This window comes from Lissotriton vulgaris, unplaced genomic scaffold (assembly GCF_964263255.1).
Source record: "Lissotriton vulgaris unplaced genomic scaffold, aLisVul1.2 SCAFFOLD_518, whole genome shotgun sequence".
Classification (NCBI taxonomy): domain Eukaryota; kingdom Metazoa; phylum Chordata; class Amphibia; order Caudata; family Salamandridae; genus Lissotriton; species Lissotriton vulgaris.
Genome location: NW_028243238.1, coordinates 598,869 through 620,964, shown reverse-complemented (window position 1 = coordinate 620,964; position 22,096 = coordinate 598,869). Strand labels below are relative to the sequence as shown.

General features: G+C 43.2%; 1 protein-coding gene across 1 annotated transcript in view; it reads right to left on the bottom strand.

Annotated features, from left to right (window-relative positions):
• LOC147668654 (uncharacterized) overlaps nt 1–22,096 on the bottom strand; it is a 574,419-nt gene that overhangs the window by 236,581 nt on the left and 315,742 nt on the right. The window contains exon 16 of the mRNA XM_086948545.1: nt 1,505–2,382. Within this exon, the coding sequence (XP_086804671.1) occupies nt 1,505–2,382 (878 nt within the window). The remainder of the gene's footprint in view (nt 1–1,504; nt 2,383–22,096) is intronic.

Below are 22,096 nucleotides of genomic sequence, written 5' to 3'. Positions count from 1 at the left end.
AGGAATGCTGTATCGCTATAGCTCTGATAGGCCCCTCCTGTGAAAACTCACGCTTCTTCCAAAAATATTCACACTCACTTTTATCCACAAAGCAACATTCACACACCACGCCTGTTGTGGGACTGATGCAGGGAAGGACCCAGATGCCCTGTTTTTAGAACATCTTCTCTTAAATATGTCTGGGATTGGAAATGGATATTTCACACACTAACTGCTTTGACCATTTTTATTAAACCTTTATCTGGGAATAGGAAGAAAACCAACACAAGGCTATTTAGCATCTGTGAAACATAAAGGTTTTGTTTATCAACATCATCAATAAAATTATGTTAAGAAAAATATAAATGTAACTATACATATGAACGATACTGAGAAACATCACGGACTTCCTCTTGTTATTTTGAAGCTGTTATTATTATTAAGACTCTCCAACCACATACTCCCCCATCCTTACTCTCTTCGGCCTTCATGGAGAACAGTGCTTAATTTGAGCCAGTGGTTCCCAGTGCTGGCAACAGCATTTTATTGGCAGCACTGGCACTTACGACAGCCTGCCACGCAGTGGACTGTTTGTCTGATTTAGGGTGTGTACAATAGTTGTTTACTTATTCAAAATACGTTAAAAATTATTATTACCTATCGCCCATGCTAATTTTATAGCTTTGTGGGGCATGCAATAGTCTGAATTGTCACACTTGTAGGAGGAGTGTGATGGTTAGTAGCTGGTTTGATACTGTCGTTGGCAGCGCTGGCAGGGGCAATGGGTGGTGTAGGTGGCAGTTGCCTCCTGATGAGGGCCCAGGCACCTAAGAGTTTGAGTTTTAAGTTTGAGTTTTAAAAGTTTTATATAGCGCTCTTTCACCAGCGGTTTCATGGCGCTGGTGAAAGAGCGCTATATAAAACAATAAAAATAATGTTTTTCAAAATAAGCACTGTTGAGGCACCTGCTCTAACTGCAAATGCATTTCCAGTGGCTACATCTCTGCTTACTCTGTTGACTCTACTTGAACTATGTTATTGCAACACAAATTAAGCTATGGTATAAACAGCTGTCTTTTCAAAATTCCTGCATATTTTTTTCTCAGGCATCTGTGCCTAAAACATACTCTTCCTTGCCAAATATTTTTGATAGCCTTAAATCAAGAGCTCAAAAGCAAATTTGCTTAATGTCTGTGCGATGTTATGCAACAGGGGTGGGGGTGTCATGCGAGAAGATATGCTTGGCATGGAAGAAATAAGGGAGACATCTCAGAATGGACTGGAAATCTAGAGCTATGTGGTTTATGCATTCACTGGGTGGAATTGACAATAGGATTTTGCTGTGCTCACCACCAAGATGTTGAAATTAATCTATGTTCAGAAAATAAGAATTGATCGAAATGAGATGGAATCCATTCTTAACGTCGTATTTTTGCATAGCCTTACATGTGGCTAGGCTCACTGTGGTGGATCACTGGGATCAGCGAAAATGGTAAAGATACTGCATTCACATTTGCATACTGACCTGTCGGGACTGACAGCAGCTTTTACATCTTCTTCTACATCAACGATGGACGTGGACCATAGTTTGTGCAGCAGGTACTCGTATTTAAATAGGCATTCTGTCATCAGCCTGGAAATTTGGTTGGACTGGATTAAGTGATAGGATGTGCCAAGAAGTTTACGGAGATTGAAGACATAATTTACTTTGGTTCCCTCCTTAAGGACCCATGCCAGTGGCATGTAGTCTTCATCCCCCTTCCAGACACGGTGGCGGCTCTTGCTCTCCAGATAGTAGTCAGCAAATGTGGAATGAAAAGATAGCTGCAACTCCTTTGACTTCAGGTACCGGTCAATGCACAACTGGCTGAGAGCTGAGTGAGCCCAGCGGAAAACATATGTCTGCTCTGTTCTTTGTTCCACCAGATGAGCGCCAAGGTCGCTACGGAGCTTCAGCCAGAGCCCTTGTGGGAAGAGTGAAGCAGACATGTTCTGGTATTGTTTCACCTCCTGCATGACCGCCTGGTCCAATGACAAAAGATCAAGCAGTTCCTCCTCGGTAATTCCATTTCGTGACAGTGCAATGTACACCAATGTCTTCTTCACCACTTGCACCCCATGGTTCTTTTCCATCCTGCCCAGGAAAAAGGAGAATAATCTGGATAGATCTGGTGGCAGAGAGATCTCTGTGGCGGGACTGAATGAGGCCCATACGCTTGATTCGCTGTAAGCACAGGCTGCATAAAGGGGTAATGGACAAGCCGTGCAAGCTTCCAACAGTGTTGTCTCCTGACTACATGTCAGCCTCCGGTGATCTTTTTCCAACCAGTTTCTAATCATCTCTTCAATTTCGGCACTGCTGAGGGCGGGCACACCGAGAATGTTTGCCTGCACAGTGCATTTCTGTACAAGAAGGAGAAAGATATACATTAGAACCAGAATCGTGTTCTCAAGCCCAAACAGCAACCCAGTACTATTTACCCATAGATAGGATGAATACATGCATGGGTTTCCATTTTGAAGGCAAAACAAAATTTGAGTTTTGTGCAATTTACTTTTCATTCATAATATCTTTCATTGGTTTAACATGAATCAAATATAATGCAGCACTGAGATTTCGTAAACGGCAATCACATATGTTCACTACTGAAAGGAACTATAAGGCATGGTTGCCAAGATTTATGTTAAAACAAATGGGCTTACTTCATAAGTCAGTGTACAATATTGTTAGATTGTCATTTTTTTGGACAGGCCCCAATTTACAGTAAGGTCTGCTCCGTTTCTGAATGGGACCTCAATGAGACTGCGAATGATAATAAAATATACTACCATTCTCTTGAAAACCTAGCTCAGTGGGTGAAGCACACACTTCGTACAACTATAGAGAATCTGCAGCACAGCAATGCAAGTTCCAGCACGGCTGATCCAGCCTCTCACTTTCTTAGAAGAAATAGAAGAAGCACTTATTTGGGTCATAATAACGGTTTATTAAGTGCAAAAAGACAGTGCAGTTTGGGAAGTGCTTTTTTGTTGATTTTGCTTGTAGACTGCAGAACTCAATTCCTGCTAGTCATAGAAGAGTTTTTATACATTATAGTTACATTTCATTGGAGAGGCACTGGTTTGGAGTTGGCTACAGTGATCTAGGGTTCAGGAATGGCAAGGCAAAGGATTTGGCATACCTGAGGGCTGACGTGGCAGGTTTATAATGATCAGGACCGGACGGTGTGGTTGCATATCTGGGTAGCCACGGTTACACGGATCATGTAGAGTGGGCGTTCTTAGGCCTACTGTATTGACTACAGACGAGGCACATTCAGAGATGCAGAAGGCATATCATCAACATAAGGTTGACAGTAGTGAAAGGTGCTTGATTCATGGTGTTAGGATAGGAAAGGCATGAGTCTTGTCCTGAAATGTGTCAGTGATTGGTAGTGGCACATTTTACTGGACAGGTTGTTCCAGAGGTCGAGGCTACCTCACAGAATGTTGTATCACCTTTATGTTTGCATTTGGTTCTTGCCCTCTTTTGCATCCATCGCCTACAGCGTTATGGTTTTGGATGCTGAAAGTCCTTGGTACAAAGCATTACTAAAGCCTAGGCTTGATTGGGCCACCTACGTGTGGCATTGTTTGAGAATAAACAGGAGAGTTTTTCATAGCTCTTTTCGTGACTACTGCTCCTGCTTGTGATTTAAGGCTGTATTCTACATCTCTTGCAGATGTCATGCTTTCATTTTGATTGGTAAGAATTCACAAATAAGGTGAATGGTGGGCAAAGGGCATCAATTTGACTAAGGAGTTTCGATGGGCCAAGTAAACGAATTTGTTTTATTTCCATACAATTTGAGATTATGATGCCCCAGTACACCTTAGTGCTTTTGAGGCCTTCATGTGTTATTTCCAAATGGTTGCGATACCAGTCGACTCTGAATGATAGTGGCGGTATATCAACATGTCATCTACACAGGAGTGGAAAGGTGGTGAGACTGTAGCAGGTCCTTTAATGGTTTCATGTAGATCCTTATTATTTATGGGGATTTCTGTACCATGGCTATCACTCAAAAACAGTTTCTTGGTGCTTCATAGCAAGAAAAGGAGAAATGTTATTGCAAGAAAAGCCATGTTTTTAAAGGTTTCTGAATTTTATCAGCTGAGGTTGAACACGAATATCCACTGGAAATGAATTTCATACTGTGGCCAATGCCCCCTGAAAGCTCGGCCGCCATATTTGTTGAATCTATAGCAGGTAACTGTGAAACTGGAATTATTCGAAGATCTGTGGCTTCTACGGAGGGCCATGCTTATTCAAAATGTCCATCACAAATTTTGGAGTACTGCCATGAAATGTACTATACATATGCATGACGTTTTAAAGAGAATGTGTCTGTTCACTGTGAGCACACGTAATTGTACTATAGCTAGGGACTGAATCAAATTCCTTAAGATAAAAGATGGATCTAGATAACCATTTTCTGGAACCGAAGTATGGCTATTTTTGGGAAAGCCAGGATAATGACTGGACAAAAGTGGTCGCAACCATGCTCTTAAGAGAGACGCACAAGAATAGTATGATGCAGTGCAGTAAACAAATATGGTGGATGCAGGATGGTGTGACGCAATAGACTCTTAGAGGGCGTCACTTATACATTGGTGGGTTGTTGTTCTGTCAAGGCGATGGAGTAAATACCTCCATCGTCCTGGTGTAGGTCCCGACCGTCAAATTCATAAATGACCGCCAAGCTGGTGGTCTTTTGTAAACCATTGGCAAGAATCGCTGTCACAGCAGCTCCTGTCAATGCAGCTTGCTGTTTGGTGCAGGGCTGAGTTAGCTTCATGCAACCCTGTACCAAACATATTCTTTTCTGATTTTCAAAATTAGAATTTCAAAACAGGATTTTCTTTTTGAAAATAAATAAAAGTAATTCTACCCTCGCCTTGAGAGTTATTTCCCATGTCGGGGAAGCATTATTTACATTTTATTGTCCCTCACTGCCAGGGTTTAGCATAACTGACAAGCCTGTAAAGCCATTTAGAGGATTATTTTTCAAGTTAATGATGATCTGCTTGAACTGGCATGTAGATTAACCGTGACAATAAACTGGTGGAGTAGAGTTACCAAGAGCTGGATGTATACATTGAAAAGTAGTGTGGAGAATTCTGAGCCCTGAGACATACCCCAAAGTAGAGGAGTAGGAGGGGGTGAAAAATAACCCAGTTGAATTTCTTTAGATATTTTTGAGAGGTCTTCGTTTCCAAAAAGAGGGTGTTTCAGGCTTCGAGCATTATTTGGTCATCAACAGTGTCAATGGTGGTGGATAAGTCCTGTGGTATCGCTACTAATTCTGTTATCCGCAATAATCCTTAGATTAACCATAAAAGAAGTAATGATGGTTTCGGTTCCAAACCCATATCAGAAACCTTGATGATAACAGATTATGTTGTTCAGCATATGAGTAAAGATGTTTAGTAACTAGCTTTTTCACACGTTCTGCTGGGTATGGGAGACTTAAAATTGGCCTGTAGTTCGCAGGATCTTCTGAACTTATATATTTTTTATGAAACCAGGCCTCATAATAGTACATTTGAAAGATAAACAGACCCACCTTTCATACAGAGAAGAGCTATTAATTTGACAGAGCATTGGAGTGATAGTACTTAAACGTTTTAAGGTGAGGAGCTAGACAGACATCATGTGGTGAGCTCGAGGGTTTATTAGTTCAAGAACAATGAGACACTAAGAAATTGGGGAGAAATTGAGGAGGCCCAACTCGTTGATAGATGTGTTGTATATATATGCTCATCTGGACACACAAGCTCCCTACTTAATCCTCCCATGGAAACGCGCAGCGGTGAAGTGCAGCGGGCGCACCGTAATCGCGCCGGAGTCACGCTCGAGTCCAGCCCGTCTGTGCCCGTCCCTGGTTTAATCTTTTGAAAAGCAGATAATTTATTCCCATGAGGATATCATGTCGCTGCGCGCTCCTAAAAGGTCATCATGTAAGTATGTCTGTAAGGAATCTATACCTTATACTGCCTGTAGTACATGCCACATTACTCAACTGGACAAGGGAAAAAACACCCCCTTAATGGCTCTGCTTAACTGCAGATCTCTCCCGTGTCATGCACTGGAAATTAATTTCCTGATACAAGATCATGATCTGGACATCCTGTTACTGACGGAGACTTGGATTGTTGCCACTTCAGGCGCAGACATGGTTCGAGCCCTTCCCCCAGGTTTTCTAATATACCATCTTGATAAACCTAAGGGGCGGGGAGGCGGCATTGCCATTATATATAGAGATACGTTTGTGTGTAGGGCGCAGAACAGCGACGTCCAGGACTGTGAGAGCTTCAGTTCTCACTACAGATTTCCCCCACGGTGACTGTGTCAGGCGTCTTGATCTATCGTCCACCAGGTGGCATGGGAAGCTTTGTTAGTTCCCTGATGGAAACAGTCACGCAGCTGGCCTCTTCGATGACTAATTTTATGGTGTTAGGGGAACTGAATCTCCACTTTCACGAACCGACGGACTTAGTGGCGGCTGATCTGCTGGGTGACCTTAAAGCCTACAATCTTGACCTAAAAAACTCAGGACCCTCGCATTCCAAGGGCCGCCTCCTTGGCTTGATCCCATCTTTTCAAACATCCCATACCTTACAGCTCTGCCCGTTTGCCCTTTACCTTGGACAGACCATTTTCTGGTCCCGGTCAGTCTGCAAGTTGATCCAAGAACTGCCCCCTCTCCGAAAGTTTACACTTTGGAAAGAGCTTGGTCCAGGCTATCAGCTGATAACTGGATCGCGAAACTTGAGAACTCGTGCCCTCCTGTAGCAGGGTACCCGGTTACGGCTGATGCGGATTTTGAGCTGTGGATAACTAATTCCCTGGATGCCATCCTCCCTAAAAAGAGAGTGGCAAAGAGGGGAAAGAGGACGGGTTCTGCCCCCTGGTATTTGCCGGATCTACGAATCCTCAGGAAAGGATGTAAAAGGCTGGAGAGGACTTGGAGAAAAAACTGGGGGGAGGCTAGCCGGGATGAATATCGCGCTGCAATAAGAGCATATAAAAATGCCTTTTCGCAGTGCCAAGGCACAATTTTTTGAGGAAAGGATAAAAAGTTCCTCCAATTCATCGAGAGAGACCTTTAAAGTGGTAAAGGAACTCCTTAAAATTCCGGAGCCCCCGCTGACTCAGGATAATCCAGCTGAGAAGTGTAGAGAGCTAGCGGAGTATTTCCACTTAAAAATAGAAAACATCATAGCTGCACTGCCTCAAGTCGTGCAGATTGCACATATAGGCAATCAGATAGCAGGAGATTGCGCCCGCCTGGACACTTTTGGTCTAATCCCTGTAGCAGAGGTCGCAAAGGAGCTAGGATCCATGAAGAGTGGTTCCCCAGGGGATCCAGCCCCAATGAGATTTCTGAAACAGGTGACATCCGTGGTTGCGGCCCCCATTGCGAACCTGATTAATACATCTCTTACCCAGGGTGTGGTGCCGCCGAGCTGGAAAAGAGCTGATGTAAAGGCTCTCCTGAAGAAACCCAATCTGGATTCCTCAGATTTGGCCAACTTCAGGCCCATTTCTCTGCTGCCGGGTCTTGGTAAGATCGCAGAAATGCTGGTCAACCATCGACTGTCTGTCTTTCTGGAATCGAACGGCCTGCTGCAAGAGTCACAAACGGGCTTTCGGCCAGGGCAGGGCACAGACACCGCCCTATTGGCAGTCGTTGAGGGAGCAAGGAGCATTTTGGATTCAGGAGGGTCAGTGGCAGTGATCCTCCTGGACCTCAGTGCTGCCTTTGACACTGTAAACCACCAAGTGTTGATCCAACGGCTGTCCAATGTGGGGGTCACAGGAGTGGCGTTGCAATGGCTTAGGTCATTTCTGTGTGGTCGTACCTATCAGGTCTGGGAAGGCAGCGAGAAGTCTACATCTATCCCCCTCCAGTGCGGTGTGCCACGGGGCTCTTCGTTGAGCCCTACGTTGTTTAACGTTTATATGGACCCCCTGGAGGATGTGGTTGCTCCTTTTGGGATAAAAATTGTCAGCTATGCTGACGATACCCAGCTGGTGGTTGCATTATCCCACCTGGAGAAGAACCCAGACTCGCTGCGCCTATGTCTGACCAATGTACACACTTGGATGTGTGAATCGTCGCTCAAACTAAACGGTTCTAAGACCGAGATAATGCTGTTAGGGCACAAGACTCCCTCTCTTCCCTCAACCGTTTGGCCCAGCTGCCTGGGTGAGCTCCCCAGCCCCAAGCAGGAGATCAAGAGTTTGGGAGTATGGTTGGAGCAAGATCTTTCTTTTAAGACCCAGGCTAAGAAAACGGCGGGATTTGTTTTGGGCTTCTTCGCTCAGCCCGTAAAGTCTTGCCTCTCCTCCCTTTGCAATCGAGGAGGTTACTCATCCAGGGGCTAAATATCTCTAGGCTCGATTACTGCAATGCCATATTCCTTGGCGCCCCGGAAGCCACGCTCAGCAAGCTGCAGCAGGTGCAAAAAGCTGCGGCCAGGATGCTGACTAACGCGCCAAGGAGGCAATCAGCTAAGCCCGCCTTGAAAACATTGCATTGGCTCCCAGTGCGAGAGAGGGTTAAGTTTAAAGCTCTCTGTACTGCCCATAAGATTCTCAAAGGGAAAGGACCCCCCTTCCTAAGGAAGTTAGTGGTGCCCTATAAAGCGAACTGAGCTCTTCGCTCCGATCAGAAACTTCTGCTTCAGGTCCCCAGTGTTCATAAGGCCCACACTGGCGGCAGAAGATTTTCGGTGCATACAGCCACCCTCTGGAATGCGCTCCCACTGAAAATGCGTCTCGAGACATGCACTCTTCGTTTTCGGAGGCTTCTGAAAACACATCTCTTCCCGTCTTAAGATGTTGGATTTGACTTTGCAACGGGTTGATGGATACCTTGACAAGCGCTGGGATGCCCAAGGGTAACCACGCGCTATATAAGACTCATAATAAATAAATAAATAAATAAATATTGGTCAAGTTGGAGGTATTATAGAATGGATCGTTATAAGGATGTCTCTTGTTTTTCCTTTTTAATCTTGAAAATGAGGCGATAGAGATCACTAGTTCTTGTGTGGGGGAGCAATACAACTGGCAATTTGCAAGTTCAAAAAAGAGTGAGGGATTTTAACCAATTCCTGGGAATTGTTTTCAGCCTGTAATGTCTTATTGGAGAAACAGACTGTTTGAGTGTTCGCAATTCTAGTTATATTTCTGCATGTCTCAGACAGATCAGTTTGTCATGAGGATGTAAGTCTTTCTCCAAGTTCTTTCTAGTTGTTTCAGGGATTTTTTTATTTTCTCTTAATGCCTTCGCATTCCATGGGTTGGGGAGATGTCAATGAGAAGGCAATAAATGGGACCCTGTAACAACACGTGACCTTGAATGCCGAGGAAATGTCAGTTCTTATATTCTCATGTAGCAAATTAGTTCTCCGTATTCTCATGCTTTAAATGCGGTCTTCAGGGAAAGATCCAAGCCATCTACTAACCTTGCTTATGGTGTCTGCCACCAGAAAAAAATTGTGACCCTTAGTTGCAATCACAAACCCAACCAAAAGATGTGTCTATTCAGTGTGTTGTCTGGATAAAGTGTTACTTTTCACCAATAAGAAAGAAATTTGAATATTCAGCAATTTGTGAACTTTGTTTACTCCTGCCTTTGCTGTTTAAAATTGCTTAATCAATAATGGCGTCTTTTTTCAGAAATATTTCATTTATACTGCCATCACTTGAATTCTGTTTTATGCTTTGGAAAATTGCTTATTCAAATTGTCTCACAGTATGTTGTTGTTCATGGCAGTGTTTTGCTAATGATCATTTAGTACTTTAGATCTAATTTGTAATCCAAATTATCTTCTTTATAGTTTCTTAAATATTTTTAACTATGTGGAGGTGGCTGCAGAGCATAGAACTGCACATACTATTTTTTATGTCAAAATTACCGACGTTTTAGTGCGTGACTTTTTGGTCCTCAAACACAAATTGCACAGACTAGAGTGGTAATAGTAAATTTTACCTCTCTGAAGTCCAACGGTTTCCTTACTGTTGCACACACTGGAGGGGGAATAGTACATTTTACGTCTCCAGAGTACAACACTTACCCTACTGTTGCAAAGTATGGAGTGGGAATAGTGTATCAATTATTCCCAGACATTAATACTTTTTTAATACCGTTCACATTTATGTGATCATATTACTTGTTGCTTAATTATATATATATATACATATATATATATATATATATATATATATATATATATATATATATATATATATATATATATATATATATATATATATATATATGTATTTATATATTCAAAGTGACCGTATGCTCCAGGGGTGCTCAGCAGCCGGTGCTCTGTATAGGGATCAGATCCTGGTGCAATTAATTAATTTTTCACAATGGAGGCGGCACTCCAGAATGGTTTTTTAGCTTATTTTATTGATAAGCTTTCCCTCACCAACGGGTTTCAGCCACTCTAGGCTTTTTTCACGGTCAGTAAGTCCTTCTTTACTTTCACCCTTTATACTCTCACTTCTGCCTTTAAGTGGCATTGTGGGATATGTAGTATATGGCACTTATTCAAAAAACTTTATACATATAATAGAAAGACAATTGCGCTATTTGTCAGATTTGTATGCTCGTAACTGTTTCACATCCATATTTCAATACGATTAATGTATTTACACGTACTTGTGGTTTAGTATCCTTAGTATCATACTGTATATAATATTTCTTAAAATATACATGTACTGTGACATCATTAGTCCATTATTGGGTATAGTACTCCCTCCAAACGTATGTTTCACGCAATATACATAAGTGAAAGATTGATTCCAGTTCTTAAGGACTGTTTTTTGAAATTATTCCAGATGAACATAAAGTTCCTCGTCATTGTTAATACCTCCAGGGTATTTCGTTCTAAATGTTGTGATCAAACGCGATTCCACTTGACGCAGCTTCTTGACGCGTTCTACACCTCGATTTTCTTGCTGTATCATTTTTATCCCATAGAAGCACTTCGCTCTCCAGTCTCCCTTTTGACACACGCTGATATGTTTTGCTGTTGCATATGCCATATTGGCATTCTTCACTGCAAGTATGTGCTTCAAAATTCGTTTTTTTAACATGGGCGTTGTGCTTCCGATATACTTCATACCGCATTTCCATTCTATCATGTATATGACAAATTTTGATGTACAGGTCGTATTCTAATCAATCGTCATTACTTTTCCATTTGGTTCTGGAATCTTTGTCATACTCGGCCGATTTTACAGGCTTTACACGATTTACATGGTTTGAAGCCTTTACGTTGATTTGTGAGCCAGTCTGTTTTTTGTTTTGTCTGAAAATGACTTTTCACCAAGAGATCTTTAAGGGAGACATTTTTCCTGTAAGTCACAGTTGGTTTGTTGCCTACTAGTTCACCTATATCAGGATCCCCTGAAATTAGGTGCCAGTACTTCTTCCTTTTATTCACGATGCTTCCACTTTCCTTGCTATATGTTGTTATGAATCGCGGTGGCTCTTTATTTGATGAAACATTTAGTTTTTCAATCAAGGTTTCTGCTCTGGTTTTTGGTCAATTCTCTTTTTGCATTTATTCAGTGTACGTTCATTGTAACCTCTTGATTTGAACCTATTCTTACTTTCTTGGATTTTGTCTTCTGCATCTGCTTCCTTGGAACTGTTTCTTTTCATTCTTGTAAATTCCCCATAAGGGATGCACTTTATTAGTTGCCTCGGGTTGTCATGCCTGTTTATAAATGTAAGTTTTACCTGAAAAAATCCACATTGAGGATTTTGTGGGTGTGGAATTCATAATCCATATTGGTAATATTCGAAGATTATAACTAACATCAGCCTCAGTTTCCCATATTATCCTGTGATCACGCCCTTTAGTGGGCTTTTAATCTATGGTCTTATGGTTTATGAATTCCACACCCACATAATTCTCAATGCGGATTTTTTCGGGTAAAACTTACCTTTATCAATAGGAATGACAACGGAGCTTCGATCTAAATAGGTCAAAATGATGGATAGCGAGGCGTAATACCAAGGTATAAATTACAACTCTGCCGAAATAAAAAACACACAAGTTTCCTTCACAATACAGACGGGTGGGAACTTTGTGGAGATTGAATAAAAATCGCCTCAATTAGTTGTGTCAAACTCAGACACAATCAGAGAAATCAATAAAGTTTTTGTTGATACATAATTAAAAAAAAAAACAGAGAAGGCTGTTTGTACTGCTTACTGACACAATTTAAATTCAAAATGAAAGAATTAACGTGATGAATTCAAATAGGCAAAAACAGTACTGCTTAAGGGGCCATTTGTTTGTTTGTAATATGTTATTGCCACTGTCAGTATTGTAAAATAACACAGATTCATATATGTAATTATGACCACAACCACCATAAATCATTGCAATATAATGTGTAGTGACATCAGAGGTTACATGTTTGGTTTACTACCCTTTTATAGGATGATTCAAATGTAATGCAATAACCGTGAGCAAGTTACCTGTTGGTAACGAAACACGTCGGTATTCCTTGAACTGGACACTGCTGGTTAATTAAAAGAATTGAGAAATATAAGATCCTGTGAGTGTGTACTATTTTTACTGAAGAGGAAGTCGTTGGTGATTTATTTTCGGCGTGGCTCTGCCGAAAAGTACTGCACCGAGGGAAGAATCGCCAGGGGTCTGCAATTGTGAGCCGTGCTGTGGAATATATATATATGCTGCACTGGATCAAACAGCCCCTTGATCTGGGTGTGTTGACGTAGTTTGGAATATCCGACGCTACCGGGATGTGTGTGCTGCATCCTCGCACCGATGGATGGTGACATACTGACCCCGGGAGATCGAAGACCGAAGGGATGGGGTTTAAGGGGTGCGAAACGTTTTACTAGAGAAACGTCATAGCAAAGCAGCCCTGAGAGAAGAATAGCTGACGAGGAGAGATGCCATTTGTTTTTGTTTTTTTTGTTTTTTTTTCTTTTTTAAATTCCTCATCTCAACCATGGCTGGCCCATTAGTACCGTGGACTAGGAAAAATGTGACTTTGGGAAAAAGACATACTGTCTCAGTGCAAGACTGGTAGGGGTCGATCGTAATGAGGGAGCGCCAGGACCCTACAGCCATGTCAATTTCACAGTTAATCACAAACCCTTATGTACTATTAGGATGGTGCTTGCCATTAGCCAGATTCCACCATTGTTTTTACCACAGATTGACCTTTAAAAAAAAAAAGGGTGCGACATGGTTTCATAATCATTGGAACTGGGGGAAGAAAAAAAAACAACAAAAAAAACCCCCAGCTCTAGTTATTGAGACCAACCAAGTTTCAACCAAAAAGCCCTTTTTTCAGGGTTACCACCCCTGGAAAGATCCAATTTCGATATATGAAGCATGGAAGAGCTCCAGTCCTGTAGTGTCGGGGTGAGGCCTCTTTCCAACGCCTACAGATCTCCCGTCGGGCCACCAGCGTTGAGTAGAACAAGAGGTTGTTATTTGCACTACGTTTTTTGTCCATTACTCCAAAAATTACAAGGCATAGATCTATATTCACGGTGGTGCCTATAGACGATGTTAATTTATTGCTTATTGATTGCCAATAAGATGCTAAATGTGTGCAATCATAAAACATGTGTGCATCAGAGGCTGTGACCTGACTGCAGCGGGGGCAAGCCACTGGTATACCTGATGAGAATTCGGACAACCTCTGAGGAGAATAGTAAGCCCTATGAAGGGTAAGGAAATGGTTTCTTCGCAGCCAGGCAGGTTTAACAATATCCCAAAGAACGTTACAAGATATTATCCATAGTTCATTCACATTTACTGCAGGCAATAGAGAACCCCACAGTTGATCCGGAAGATGGAACACTCCGTCTATCTCCTCTAGGATTAAGTTGTAAAAGTGGGAAACCTCTTTAGTTTTTGGAACGTTGTCAAGTAAGCAAGATTCTAGTTGACTACTACCTCCCAATGGTCGTTGTGAATGGCGTATGGGACCAAATTTTTGTGCTAGCACCCAACTTGAGATCTGAAGGAATTTTAGTCTAGAGAGATTGGGGCCTACCTTACTCACCAGATGTTCCCAGTTAAGCATTTCCCCCTCAAAAAACAGATCTCCCCAGGTTAAGATTCCAGATTCTTTTAGTGGGCTTATCAATGCATCTTTAGTCCATTCCGGAGGAGCAGGAAGATCCCATATAGGAGAACCGTTAGAATAGTAGCCTATTTTGGTAATGGTTCTAAGGTTATACCAGGTTCTCGCTAGGCCTTGCAATACCTTCAACTTAATTTTCTTAAAAAATTTTGGGTCTCCAAACTTGAATAGAAATCCCATCTGGTTTAAGCCTTCATATTTTAATAGTGTTGAGAACATGAAGCCGATACCCTGATCTGATGGAGTTTTAAGTAGTATTCGGGCATGTGTCAGCTGGAAGGCCCAAGCATAGATCTGAATGTCAGGGCCGGCCAAACCCCCCTTCTCCCTACGACGCCTTAATTTAATCCAAGAAATTCTTGCTATCTTGTTCCTCCATATAAATGCGGTGATGTCTGCATCTTTGTTATCATTTTTTTTCAAAGTAAAGGGGCAAACTATTAAAAATAAAGGTCAACCTGGGTGAAATAGACATCTTGACTAAGTTGGATCGACCTAGGAGCGTTAATGGAAGATGCCTCCAAGAATTCATTAACTTCCTACAGTCTTTAGCCACCAGAGTAAAATTTGTATGGGCGATCTGATTAATATCCTTTAGAATTTTTATACCTAAATATCTCATGCTGTCACAGGGTTGTACTGGGAGTAGCGCTGTTGTGCTGTTCCATGCCATAATCTCAGTCTTTGTGGCATTAACTTCATAGCCAGAGATGTTACCAAATTGTTGTGCTAAATTAATAACTGTCGGAAACGCTGAGCTGATGTCTGAAGTTAAGATCATAAGATCGTCAGCATACAAAGATACTTTTTTTCCCCAATCTCTATATCTAAATGGAGCGATGTTAATATCTTCACAAATTAATTGAGGGAATGGCTCTATATAGATATCGAAAAGTAGGGGCGAAAGCGGGCAGCCCTGCCGGGTGCCCCTTGTGATGGTAAAAGGTTCCGACAGTCCGCCGTTGACCAAGACCGAAGCTGAAGGATTGTGGTATAGTAATTCCACCGCTCTGCGGAAGGCACGGCCTACGCCGAATTTTTCCAAGGTACCCCCGACAGGTATTTCCAATTGACCCTGTCGAAGGCCTTGGCAGCGTCCAACGTGAAAATAGCCAAGGGTAGTGATGAACTAGTTGCTATATCAATCGCACCTATTAGGTCATATATTAGCTCGTAAAGTTGGCGACCTTTAACAAAGCCCTTTTGATTGGAATGTAGGACTGAGGGGGCTACCTGCCCCAATCGCTTGGCTAGTAATGACGCAAAGATCTTATAATCAGCGTTCAGAACTGAAATTGGACGATACGAGTCGCAGGCGGTGGGTGCTTTGCCTGGTTTCAAAATAAGCATAATGGAAGCGTTGTTCCATGATGAGGGGGGTAAATCACTATCTACCAGTATCTGATTAAATAATTTGGTGAGAAAGGGAACTATATCAGCTGCAATATATTTGTATACCTCTGCCGGAAGGCCATCCGGGCCCGCCGCCTTTCCAGTTTTACTGTTTAATATAGCAGATGATACCTCTTCAACAGTAATAGGCTGATCTAACAAATTCACTTGGTCTATAGAGAGTACTGGTAGTGAAATTTTATTTAGCCAATTTCCTACATCAATAGAGGTGATGTTATTGTCCTCTCGATATATAGCCTGGAAAAAATCTTTAAAAGCTGATCTTATTTCTGGGTCCGAAGATACTGTACCGGAGCCAGTAATTAAGGACTCGATATTATTCCGCGTCTGATCTGTTCTAGACTTCCAGGCTAGTAGTTTGCCCGGCCCTTCACCAAATTAAAAATTGGCTAATTTACTGGCTTCCCACCTTTGCAAAACACGCTGGTTTAATACAGAAGCCAGTTGCCCTTTAAGCTTCATCAGCTCCTCCTGCTGAGCAATTGTTTAGATTTTCTAATTCAGATTGGGCTTTTGATATATTGGCCTCTATTAGTGTAACCGCTTGGGTGTACTGTTTCTTACGAAACTAAGTTTTATTCTTGATGTTCCCTCTCAAATAGCATTTAAAAGCGTCCCATACTGAGCTAGAGCACGCCGAACCAATGTTAATTTTAAAGAATTCTTGCGTCTCCACCTTAACATACTCCAAATCTTCGGGGGATGTAAGAAAAGATCTGTCTATTGACCACGACCTTGTCGGGGTATGAGACTGCAATTCAAGGTCTAAGAGTATAGCCGAATGATCAGACTGGTGAGATGGTAGATAAGTTATATTCCTAACTGACTTATCCAAACATTTGTTTACCAGTATAAGATCGATCCTTGATCTGTGACGATACTTATAATTTCTAAAGGAAAAGCCGGATTTCTGACCCGACCTTACCCTCCAGATATCAATAAATCCGTATTGATACATGTTTTTAATTAGGAGGTCTCTAGATTTTGAGTGAGCAAGTTGCCGACTAGAAGGAGACTTATCCAGCAACAGATAGAGCACAATGTTAAAATCTCCCGCTATTATCATAGGTTCTGGAAAATGTAAAAGCTCGGAGAACAACGTGGCCAGGGCAGATGGATCATCGCGGTTAGGCCCATAATAACCAACCAAGGTAACACATGTTCCCCCTATCTTGACAGCCACGATTGCCCACCTACCATAAGGATCAACCCTTTGTTTCAAAAGTCTTGTTGTGATGGTTTTTTTAAATAGAATGGCAACACCTCTTGTATTAAGTGTTTGAGATGTAGTGACTGATAGATCTATCCATCTGTTCTTTTTTACCAAAGCCAGCACTTCAGCTTCAACCAGGTGTGTCTCCTGGAGAATAATGACCTGCGCATCAAAGTTAAGGATGTATTGTACAATTGTGTTGGCTCTAGGCTTGGTGCGCAGGCCATTAACATTCCAGGAGAGAATCTTAATGGTGCTCATAGATATATCTGATGGCATATCTAATGATACTGGTTGGGAGTCCAGCTAACACATACCCCTTGGTACTACTAAAGTGAGCAAGATTCGTCCATTGTTCATTTATAAAGTTATCGACCGCCATTTTAGAGATGAGAAGCATTTTATTTTTTATTTCCCTAACCCTTTCCCGCGTGAACACCACCCCCCCACCCCTGAGGAACCCCTGATTAACCAACCGGAACAGATCCGGTTTGTGATACCCCTGATACTCTATCCAGGCTCAGGCAAGGCGTTAAAGTTTAGAATATTGGAGGACTAAATATATCTAAATTCAGTCAAGCGATTAGTAAGAACACTCCAATTTGATTAGATATAAACTGGTATCATTAACGGGTATCTATATAGGGTTTTAAAGAGGTAGGATTTGTTAACTCGTGCTCTATGTGATTTACTGCTGCAAAAAAAAAAAAAGACATTTTTTTCTTTTTTTTTTCTTTCCTTTAATAGAAGATTACATGATATTGAAGTGATTCTTTATTTTTTATTCCTCTTTTTTCCCCCTTTTTTTTTTTCTCTCTTTCCCTTTCTTTTTTTCTGTTTCTTTTTCAATGTCTTCTTTTCTGAGTTACGCTATTATATTTGTCTTCTATTATATTTGTCTTCATTTGAAAAGATCATAACGAGCTAGTATTTTTGTATATTCATTCATAGATAAACTCTATAAACTGCTGTATGAGGAAAACTCTCAAACTACTCGGCCTGAGATTAAACTAGCATCAATTTTTAGATGTGCCAAAACGTAACAATAATTCATCTGCTGCTTGGACTGTGCGGACGTTAATCATTTTGTTATTCAGCATAATCTTCAGTGCTGCGGGAAAGCTCAACTGGACAGATGGTCCCAAGTTTCTGAATGCCTCCATCCTCCGACCCAGCTCCCACTGTCTATCAAGGGTCGCCCTCGACAAGTCAGAGCGCACTTGAAAGGAAAAGCCTTCACCTGTTAAAGACTTTTGTTTTAGGGCCAGATTTAGGATGTGATCCTTCAGTTGAAACGTGTGGAAGTTTACTAGAATCTTGCGGGGCTTTACACGCTGCGGATTACGCCTGAAGGGGTCCCTGTGAATCCGTTGAATGTCCAGGTTGAGCTCCTCCTCTGTGTGTTTTAAATTTAAAGATTTTATTAGGAGTTGGATGATGTATGCCTTAATGTTAGAACCTTCGCTTGCTTCTGGTACATTCAGAATGTGAATATTACATCGCCTTGCATTGTTTTCCAAGACCTCTATTCTTTCAGCCAATAAAGTATCCTCTCTTTTAAGCTTCTCTATTTCCTCCTTAGCATTGTCTAGTTCTATGGACATTACTGCTGTTGTCTCTTCCAGTGCTCCCGTCCTTGAAAAAAGCCCGTCAATTTTGCTGTCTAGTGATTCACAGTAAGACCTAATCTCTCTCTGGATTTTAGATGACTCCTCAAAACCTCGTTTAATGTCAGCTGTCAAGTTGGAAAACATAGTTAGAACTGAAGTGAGATCTAAAGGTGAGGTAGAAACGGTGGCTCCCGGTGGCAACTGTGCTTCAGAGCTGATAGATAGAGGGGTCTGAGTTAATTGCAGTATAGTGCTTTGAGTATTCTGGTCTGGAATTAGAAGAACCTTGAGTATTTGAGGTTGATTATCTGACTCTAATGCCTGACTTGCGTTTGCTACCAGGTTGATACAACTATTAGGGAGACCAGGGTCTACAAGTCCTGTGCCGCTTGATGGGGCGGCAATACTCTTGTCAGGATTTAAAGTAGTGTCCGCGTTATTACCGCCCTTATCACCGCCAGTAATGTCATTAATATCTACAAGGTTTTCTAGCATAGCGGCTGGCTGTGTGTTTTCCATGTTAAGAGAGACAGAGGCCATATTACCAACTGATGTTGGGCTCGAGATTGTCTCTGGGGATGCTGTAGTAGAGATATGTCTACTCTGTGCAAGGCTCAGGACCTGGGGTATTGCCTTAAAGTAAGAGCGCAGAGACGGTGTTATCTTTGAACCCGAATCCAAGATCGATTTTATTGCCTTGGATCTCTTGGATCGTTTAGGCTTAGCTTCTGCCGAGAGGTAGGAAGAGGACTTAGCGGGCGTATTTTTAGTGCCACCAGTATTACCACTAGACCTAGTGGATACTGCACTAGTTGGAGTTACTAACTTAGGGCCTACAACTGTGTTGTCACAGATCTCCTGCCCAGTGGCCTGTGTGGACTCCAGAACTGAGGCGGAAAACAAGTTAGATTTGTCTGGATTTGTCCCCCCTCGGCTGTAATGTACACTCCCTGCTTTAGCTTTAGCTATTTTCCTCCCTCTACGACCTTTTCTAGGTACTACTGGGGTCAATTTTGTAACTAACTCAGGTTGAGTCGTAGTTCTACTTCTGAGAGGGTATGGATTTTTTACAGAGCTAGTAACCTGCTTTGTGGCCCCTAACACTGAACTTAAATCTTCCTTGAGTCCAGCGTGTTCAATAGCGGGACACTCAGACTGACCCACGAATTTGTTCTCATGTAACTCCCGAAGTTGAGGAGCCACCACCTCCTCCGCCTCCTCCACCCTTTGGCCCCCCTTCACCTCGTTTGCAGTCAGGTCGGACACCACAAAGCCTTCTGTTGCTTCCAGCAGCACGGGAGCCGGCGCCAAGGAGCTCTTGAAAGTGGTCCCGCTCTCCGCCACTGCTGCCGCCGTTTGTTGTCCCTCCTTGCCAGCAACCACAGGGAGGACGTCTCTGTAAAGGGAGCGAGCTTGCCTCCCGCGGCGGTGCTCCAGGGCGGCTTGATGCCACTTCCAATGTGCCGACATGGAGAGGAACTGCGCCCGCAGCGCAGGCAGAGCCGGCAACGGAGGAGTGAACGCCGAGCGAGAGCAAAACACGCCCCCAGCAAGCACAAGCATGGATACTGAAAGGAGAGCGAGCTATCGGCTCCGTGTTTTTCGGTGAGTACAATCGGCCAAAAAATAGATTATTTCAGAAAATAGAGGCTGTAAAAGGATTTCCGCGCACTCTAATCACATTAGCTGAGCTAGCGCATGAATGTAGCCCTCGTCGGAAAGTGAAAAGCCAAAACGCTCACGAGAGCCCGGAGCGGGGTATCGCGGCAGCTAGCCTGCTGCCGCCATGTTTCTCTTGAGATGCCATTTGTTTGTGAGGGTGTAATATCCGTTGTTTTTAATTGCCATGTGATTTCACAGACCATGTTAATCAAAAGAAACCCTTTTTTATGTAATTTTGCTGGCTGGATTTGACGAGAGCATCCTCCATAAGCGCACCGGTCTGCGGGGGGTGCCACAATCACTGCTCTGGGCTGTGCATCAACAGATAGCGTCTGCTGAGGAGAAAACTTGCAGAGGCAGAGTGAGCTGGGAGGCGACCTGTGATGCAGCCGGCGGTTGGCGTTCATGCGGCTCTACCTAAGTTCTGCCCCCATACAACAGATCACATGCTGCGGGACCTGTGAGGCAGATGCTGTGATTGCCTTGCATGGAGGCCTAAGAGGAGGTCTTGAAGCTCCCCCCAACGCAACGCTCAATCCAGCAGCGGAAACTCCCTCAACCCCAGAGTTGAAGGCAGAGCGGGTGAGCAGACTTGAAGCAAAGACAAACTGCACAGAACTCATGTACGCTCTCTTAAGGCATCCTGGTGCACAAGTGACCCACGGGGATTGTGTACTTGTGCATGGCTGTGCGTGTGATGGTGTGGACTTGGGTGTTCTTGTACAAGAGCATGTGATTCTATGTGTGCTTGTGTTGCTGCGCGCAGTTGTCTCTGTATGGGTGCTTATGTCTGTGAGTGTGATGGTGTGTGCATGTACTTGAGTGTTTTTGTACTAGAGCATGGGATTGTATGTGTGCTTGTGCGTGTGGATGTCTCTGTATGCGTGCATGTGTGCGCCCTCTGTTCACGTATGAGAGTGTGTGCGCACATTTGTGTGTGCTTGCGCATGTCTGTGCGTGTGATTGTGTGTGTGTGTGTGCTTGTACCTGTATGTACGTCCTTGGGTATTTTTGTTCTGGAGCATGTAATTGTATGTGTGCTTGTGTTTTTGTTAGTCTTCTGTATGCGTGCATGCGTGCGTCTGTGCGTGTATCAGAGTGTGAGCTCATTTGTATGTGCATGTCTCTGCATGTGATGGTGTCTTGAATGGAGCTAAGGTGAACGAGGGGCGGTAGTGACCACTACCTAATCAACACACTATGATAATCTCTGAGCATACTCCTGATCCCCATCCTGACAGTGGAGTGCGAGCACTATGTCTGACGCCCGGTGGAGCTGCTCTGTTCAGCTATTGATGAGATCGGCCTTGATTCATCCCCTGACCGTCACCTACCCAGCTGGATTTTGGGCACAGTTTTTCTCCCCATCTCCCTGTCTTGCCCACACCTCCCCATCGCATTTCTGTGACTGTATTTTTCCTTGTCTCTTATCTATCTGTTCCTATTCAGCATTCTTTCGTTCTTTGTCTACTTCCTTGCTCCTATCCCCTCTCACCTGAATCTTTCCCCTTGCCCGCTTCATAGCCTAGCCCCCTGTCCTTTTGTGCCCTTTGACTTAGCACTCCTTCTCCCCTTTTTGGGGAAAGATCCAAGTTATATACGCTGGAGACTCAGCATACCCGCTGAGAGAGTCCACAGCGCCAAGGGAGCCACTCATAATTGAGGTAAGGTATGGCACCCCTTGCCAAAGCACTCCCTCTCCCCTTTTTTGGGGAAGGATCCAGTAAATAGGCCTTGGAGTCTCAGAGGCCCCTCTGAGAGAGTCCACTGCACTTAGGGAGCCTCTCACAACAGAGATGGGGAAATGATATCACTCCCCCTGGGATCACAGCTTCTGGACTTTAGGCGCAGCCTTGACTCACCTACTGGTTTGTGTCCCTGTCACCCTCCCCCTCCTCTTGCCATGCCGTGTCTCTAACCCTCACCTCCTCTTTCCCTCCTCCACTCTCTGTCTACTTCCCCTGCTCTTACCCCCCCACTCTCCGGAATATCTCCCCTTGCCAGCCTTTTCCC